This window comes from Penaeus vannamei, chromosome 41 (genome assembly GCF_042767895.1).
Source record: "Penaeus vannamei isolate JL-2024 chromosome 41, ASM4276789v1, whole genome shotgun sequence".
NCBI lineage: Eukaryota > Metazoa > Arthropoda > Malacostraca > Decapoda > Penaeidae > Penaeus > Penaeus vannamei.
In genome coordinates, this window is record NC_091589.1 from 54,213 (window position 1) to 61,712 (window position 7,500).

Sequence of the window (7,500 nt, forward strand, 5' to 3'; positions counted from 1 at the left end):
TTTTTCCGGCCCCCCCCCTTTTTTTCCCCCCCTCTTTTCTTTCCCCCCCTCTCTCTCTTTCCCCCCCCCCTCTTTCCCCCCTTTTTCCCCCCTTTTTTTTTCTCTCTCTCTTTTTCCCCCCCCCTTTTTTTTTTTTCCCCCCCCCCTCTTTTCCCCCCCCTCTTTTCCCCCCCCCCCTCTCTTTTTTCCCCCCCCTTTCCCCCCCTTTTTTCCCCCCCCCCCCCTTTTTTTTTTTCCCCCCTCTTTCCCCCCCCCCCCCCCCCTTTTTTTTTTTCCCCCCCCTTTTTCCCCCCCCTTTTTCCCCCCCCTCTTTCCCCCCCCCCTTTTTTCCCCCCTTTTTTTTTCCCCCCCCCCCCCCCCCCCTTTTACCCCCCCCCCTTTCCCCCCCCTTTTTTCCCCCTTTCCCCCCTTTCCCCCCTTTCCCCCCTTTCCCCCCCCCCCCTTTTCCCCCCCCCCCTCTTTCTTCCCCCCCCTTTTCTTCCCTTTTCCCCCCCCCCCTTTTTTTTTTTTTCCCCTTTTTTTTTTTTTGGGGGGTTTTGGGGGGTTTTTCCCGGGGGGGCCCCCCCCCCGGGGGAAAAGGGGGTTTTTTAAAAAAAAAAAAAAAAAAAAATTTCCAAAAAAAATTTTTTTTTAAAAAAAAAAAAAAAAAAAAAATTTTTTTTTTTTTTTTTTTCCCCCCCCTTTTTCTTCCCCCCTTCCCTCTTTTCCCCCCCTTTTTTTCCCCCCCCCCCTTTTTTCCCCCCCCCCCTTTTTCTCTCTTCTCCCTTTCCCCCCTCCTTTTCCCCCTCCCCTTTTCCCCCCCCTCCCCCTCCCTTTTTTTCCCCTTTTTTTCTTTTTTTTTTCCCCTTTTTTTCCCCCCCCCCCCCCCCCCTTTTTTTTTTTTCTTTTCCCCCCCCCCCTTTTTTTTCCCCCCCCCCTTTTTTCCCCTTTTTTTTTCCCCCCCCCCCCCTTTTTTTTTTTTTTTTTTCCCCCCTTTTTTCTTCCCCCCCCTTCCCCCTTTTTCCCCCTTTTTTTTCCCCCCCCCCCCCCCCTTTTTTTTTTTCTCTCCCCCCTTTTTTTTTTTTCCCCCCCCCCCTTTTTTCTTTTTTTCCCCCCCCCCTTCCTTCCCCCCCTCCCTCTTTTTTCCCCTTTTCCCCCCTTTTTTTTTTCCCCTTTTTCCCCCCCTTTTTTTTCCCCTCTTTCCCCCCCCCCCATTCCCCCCCTTTTTTTCCCCCCTTTTTCCCCCCCCCCCCCCTTTTTCCCCCCCCCCCCCCTCTTTCTTTCCCCTTTCTCCCTTCCCCCTCCCCCCCCCCCCCCCCCCCCCCCAGCCCCCCCCGGGGGGGGAAAACCCCCCCCCGGGAAAGGGGGGGGGGCCCCCCCCCCCAATTTTCTTTCAGGGTTTTTCCCGGAATTTTTTTCCCCCGGGTTTTGGGGGGGGGGCCCCGGGGGGGGCCCGGGCCCCCCGGGAAATCCCCAGCCCCCAGAAGAAAAAGGGGAACCTTCCCGGGGGGGCCCCGGGGGAAGGGGGGGAAAGGGCCCCCCCCGGGGGGGGCCGGGGCCCCCGGGAAGGGCCCGCGGAAACCCCGGGGGGGGGGTTTTTGGGTTAAAACCCCCTTTTTTCTCTCACTCTCTTTCCTATCTCTCTCATTCCCTCCTCTCTATCACTCTCTCACTCCCCTCACTTTCTTACTCTCGCCCTCACTCTCCCCCTCCGTTTCTCTCACTCTCCCTTCCCCTCTATATCTTTCTTTCTCTCCCCCCCCCCTCTCTCCCTCTCTATCAGACACGCCCCTCCCAGCCCCTTCGGACTCACCGGCGGCGCAGGCGAGGAGCCACAGCCCGAGGAAGGTCTTCCGAGCGCCGTTCATCGTGGCAGGCGTCGTCGGCGGTGCTCTGTTCAGCAGGATGTCTCGTTCATGCAGTCGATTCCGAGCTCCTCGGATGTTCCTGAGGGAGATCCGGGCCCTCTACAGCGCCCTTTGGCGATCTCCTGTTGGTTGCATTCTCGGCCGCCTCGCGAATCCCTCAGCCTCCTCCAGAAGAGAAACGGTCGACCAGCAGTTACCTGAAGAAAGAGAGAAGTTGACCGAGTGCGATTTTGCGCGGTGAAACGCGCGTCGCGAGGCAGGGGCACGCAAGGTCTGCATAGGCCTGCGAACGAGGTCCCGCTGGGGACGCCTGCGCCGCATCGGTTCGACTGAACCAAACTCTCGAGTGTTTCACTGGTTAAACCACTGATTACAGCTCTGCTTGCACTGCATTCAAGCTTTTCTTACAGAGCCGTATCAGTTGACAAACAAATATATGAAGAAGAAAAAAAACATGATATGCAAGATTTCAATCATACTATCAAATAGAGAGACAGATTAAGTGAAGATAAAGAAGTAAAAACACGAAGATGGCAATTAAGCGACATGGATGATGCCAAATGCCCGCACGCAAAAACGAGCAAGCAGACCGAACAGAAGTCAGAGCCCCCCCCCCCCCTCCCGCGGTTCGCATCCCGCCGCGGGTCGCATGGCGTCATGGCCATATCTTATCTTGGATTTGCTTGCGTGCGGGCTGGCTGCTGCAAGCATGCATTGTGCGACCTCACTCGATGTCTATTCAATAACTGAATTTGATCTTATAGATAGATAGATGGATGAATAGATAGGTGTATATATATCTGCCTATATAAATATACATATGCATTTAGTTGGATTGGCTTATACATATATATAGGCTTAAATATATATACACACGCGCTTGTGTGTGTGTGTGCGTGTTTGTGTGTGTGTTTGTGTGTGTGTGTGTTTGGTTTGTGTATGTGTGTGTTTGTGTGTGTGTTTGTGTGTGTGTTTGTGTGTGTTTGTGTTTGTGTGTGTGTGTGTGTGTGTGTGTGTGTGTGTGTGTGTGTGTGTTTGTGTGTGTGCGTGCGTGTGTGTGTGTGTGTTTGTGTGTGTTTGTGCGTGTTTGTGTGTGTGTGTGTTTGTGTGCGTGCGTGTGTGTGTGTGCGTGCGTGCGTGTGTGTGTGTGTGTGTGTGTGTGTGTGTGTGTGTGTGTGTGTGTGTGTGTGTGTGTGTGTGTGTGTGTGTGTGTGTGTGTGTGTGTGTGCGTGCGTGCGTGCGTGCTTGCGTGCGTGCGTGCGTGTGTGTGTGTATGCCTAACATGTTATCTGTTAGGCGTCAAGTGAGGACAGGGCAAATGTGAGTGCGCGAGCGTAACTGTTTATGCATAAAAATTGTGCACAATATACTTCGTGTGTTGGCATAGCAGCAGCGAAAACGATTAATTTACCGTTGCCACACCTTCGCTAATCATTCCATGACAAGCCATGGCGCATACGGCAATTCCAGACGCTTGCCCTCGCCGGTCATACCCGACAGCCTCGGGCACAGCCTCCCCAAACCCCCAACTACTAAAAAAGCAGACTAGCCATGTACATAAGGTTATTTACAACCAATCTTGGTTATAATTAACCAGCTATCTCAGTGTTGTTTTCTCATAGAAACTGTAATGGCATTCATGAATAAAAGTAAAATTCAAAACAATGTAAACTAATGTTTCCGTTCGAGAACCAGGTGGCGCGAGAGTAAACAAACACCGCGGTGCCCGTCCGCCGAAATGGGTTCACCAGGTGTAAATACAACTACATTCGTAATACTTGGGAACCTTCGCCGCCTAAGCCCTCCCTATTCCCACCCTGTTCAGCAAAATGCTCACCTCGTATATAGTATTGTGGGATGACATAGCCTGGAACTGTGTTAGTAACGTGCATTCACAGGGCTTGTACAACTAAATGGCCACCTTGTATGTCTTGACAAATGTCTGGATCCCTCCCCGATTTGGATCATTTCTTACCTGTGGCGATAAAGTAGGCGCCGTTGCGGGAAATTCCCTTGAGCTGGGATCCCTCACGCTCCCTGCCGATACTTCAGAGATAGTTCCCAAATTGGAATAATTTTTTGAATACCCTTTGCACTATCCTTCATTGTACTCATTTGAAAATTCAACTGCCTTTCCTTCTATTACACGTAATCCGCTACAGTTCAGATTAGCTGTTACACCCGAGGATAAAGTTTATTGTCACGTGACGGCCATAGCAAATTCCCTTTGGCTCGTTTGATTACAATCGCGTCTATTTCGCGCCATTTTCTGCGATTTGACGGAACTGCTTCCTGGGACTGGAAGAGACGGTATGGTGGCGCTCTTGATTTTTTTCTATTTCATTGCTGTCTTCAATATCGTTTTGCGAAGGAAATGGTACAGAAGCGGTCTATTGGAATATCATGCTGAGTTACGTGCTGTCAGATTCTTCAATTTTGGTGTTAAATGTCATTTCAATTATCTTATTATAATAATACTTATCATCATTACGATTAAAATCATTTACATCAAATCTCAGTTCGTTTTATCGGTCGGCCTGAAGTCCCATTCTGTTTGAACTCGAACTTGGAAGTCTTGAGCATGTCACGCCTGAAATTATATATCAAGTAATTGCTGAGTTGACGTCGACCCATTCTGTTTTAAAATGAAGTGGTAATTGACAACATAAATATCAAAGAACCACATACACACACAAAGGAATCCTATTTCAAATGTTTAAATCCCATTATAATACTATCATTATCATTATTCTGGTAATCAACGCCGAAAACCGATGGCCGGATGAGCAAGAAGTTTTTCCTTTCTTTCTCTTCCGAAAGCTCTCGCCGTGTTTCGAAGGAATCTAGCTCTCACTCCCGTCGCAAATGAAGCACAGTTACGATAGCGGGTGGGGGGAGCTTGGAAATTACAAGGTAAAAGCGAAAGATTAAGATAAGGTAGAGCAGACAATAATTTAAGGTGCGGTTCAACTGCCAGACGGTCAGACGTGGTTTTTCAACTGCGAAAAGCACCGCCGTAATAGACCGCACATACCTCTCGCCTGAACAACATCACGTACGGTACTTCTCGTTTAAGCAACATGGAGGCCAAGGACTTATTCCCTGTTTCACCATATTTTCATGTTTCAAGGCGTATATTTTTTTTAAAGAAAGAAGCATGGAAAACGATTTAGAGATTCCAAATTGTTAACGCTTGTCTGACGGGCCGTCGACACCAGTAAGCTGTTTCAAAGTTTCGCACCAAAGGGACCGATTCGGCCCAGATGGCCGCGCTCACGGCCAAACCTGCACGAACACAAGACCGGTTGAACCGCCCTTTAGCAGTAGAGATGCATAATCGTAGTAATTAGAGGGCTTCGCCCTTGGACCCTTCCAGCCTGACATGCTCTGTAGAATCGTGTATGTTCTGGCAGGATAGAGCCTAGGTACACATGCTATAACGATGCGCATTCACAGCAAATGTAACTGGCTTCGTCCCTTAACCCTTCTTTCAGGGGTGATCTTAACCCCTCCGCCTGGTCTGCAAACCTTTACATCGTGCGCTCTGGGAGGACGGAGTCCGGGCAAACATGGATTTCAAACCGATTTGGAAAAGTTCTTTCCTTGACTAATGAGTCCAGGACGGTGGCCTGCGAGTCGTCCGGCCGCCCTTGTGGTTAAGGCGCAAGATTTCGCAGAAAAGGGCAAGCGCCTCCCTAGCACAGTATGCACTGACTAGCATGATGGGCCGATCTGAATTTCAACCGACTTTCCTTGGGTTGAGCTTCTACTGTCACGTGGTTATCTATTACAGATCTTTTTGGCTCTGATAGACTGGTCGCTAGTGTCTGCCATAACGTAACGACAAGTGCAGTGTACTTGACGCGAATAATAATAATGATAATAATAGTAATAAAATATTACTTCTACTGCTACCACTTATAATAGTGATAGTGATGCTACTAATAAATAGAACATTAACAACCATAATAAAAACAATAATACCAACAATTACAATATCAACAATAATCATACCAGTGCAGTGTACTTTCCTCGAAGAAGAATGATGATGTTAATGATCATAATGATAAAAACAACAATGATAATAACGACAATTGTACTAAAAACAACAATGATAATAGTTAACAAAGTTGATGATAATAACGACAATCATAATGAGGGATTTAGGGTCCTGCTCTTGCCCTATTCGGCTAGCCTCAGCAAGCTCATTCCTTTGGATGCCTCTGTGGTTTGGGACCCAGTTTATGATTCTTCTTCTCTACTGAGCAAGGATCATCTGTGCTATGGTGAGGGCAGTGGTCAGGAGGTAGATTTTTGCGTTGTCATGCTGTGCTGAAGACAGTCCATGGCTGATCCAGAATCTGTATGTATGCCTACGTGTCCTTCCCTCAGGGACGCGTGGTCTAGGGCTCCCGTGATCGCGTGTCTCTACTTGGTGCGAGGAGGCGTTGCCAGTGATCCTCATGATGGTGTGGTATCCTTCGCTGCGAGGTCGACGGCTGGTGTTTGATGGGATCCACGGGTCTGTCCGTGAAATAGGTTCTACTGCCTGGAGTGATGACCAATGACCCTTTGGAAGCGAAGAACAATGTCTTTTTCTCTCCTTGACAAGCTCATGACCGAGAACTTGATCAAGGTCTGTGCCCACGGCGGAAGATCAGTATAGCCAGGGTGGCGGAGTCCATGTCCGTTGCACGCAGTTAGACGTTGAAGTGAAAACGTATTAGCACCCTGGCTGTGGTGAGTACATTTTGTTTCATGTATGTGGTCCGGGGTGCCTGGATGACGTTCGAAAGGAACTGTGCTGCCGTTCGATCAATCCGTGTGTCCAGGGGCGGGAGGTTTGCCTCCATGAAGAGGTTGAGGACCTTTGTCTACCTGGAGGCACTCAGGATGATCCTGGCTGCTTCGTTTTGGACTGTCTCCAAATTTTCTCTTTATTTAGGCCTGGGAGCAATGAGCGCGACAGGAGCATAGTCCACAGTGGGACTGACGGCATGTACATAGAATGATCTTGATACTTTGTATCCCGCTCGTATGTGTGTTCCGGTCTCATTTCCGAATGTATGTGTCCTAGCCATACCCCAAGGTTGACTGACCCATATTAGATCCACGCCCTGGAGACAGTTTTGTGGGTTTGACATTGAGTGACCTACTCGTGCGTCCTGCTTCGGAGCCAAAAGTTCTCGAGCGCGCGCAGCCGCAGGTGAAGGGCTGAATTTTTGTTGCCTTTCTTAGGTGGCACATGAAGGTACACACTTCCGCCATCTGGGATTGCGGAGCGTCCATTCGGCTAGGTCCTCCGTCTGGCGGGCGGGAACCTATTCCGGCGTCTCTCCGTGTCCCCGGCCTCTGCAGAGGCGTGTCAGTGGGGGATTTGGCAGCTCTTCCGAGGCCCAGCTGAGGCTCGCCCGCTGCCCGACCCTGGCGTTACAAACCGTGCCAGAGTTTGGTGCAGCTTCGGCAGTGCTAGTGGTGTGTGTGCAATTATTATGTGTGTACACACACATACACACGTACATCAATGTGTGTGTAAAATGTATGTCCGAATAGTTGCACGACTGACGACTCTGGTCTCGGGAAGTCCTACGCTTGGGCGACGTCCTCCGGAAGCGGCGGAATTCCTTCGAGGCGGCCGCTTCCCGGCGCCAGA

The 7,500-nt window shown here is 49.8% G+C and overlaps 1 protein-coding gene across 5 annotated transcripts in view; it reads right to left on the reverse strand.

The window, feature by feature from the left end:
- The window catches only part of LOC113806152 (vascular endothelial growth factor receptor 1), a gene marked incomplete at its 3' end in the record, with an annotated part of 67,272 nt that overhangs the window by 33,964 nt on the left and 25,808 nt on the right, over nt 1–7,500 (reverse strand). For all 5 annotated transcript variants that reach the window (XM_027357272.2, XM_027357271.2, XM_027357268.2 and 2 more), the window contains 1 exon segment: nt 1,793–2,044. In XM_027357272.2, the coding sequence (XP_027213073.2) occupies nt 1,793–1,847 (55 nt within the window).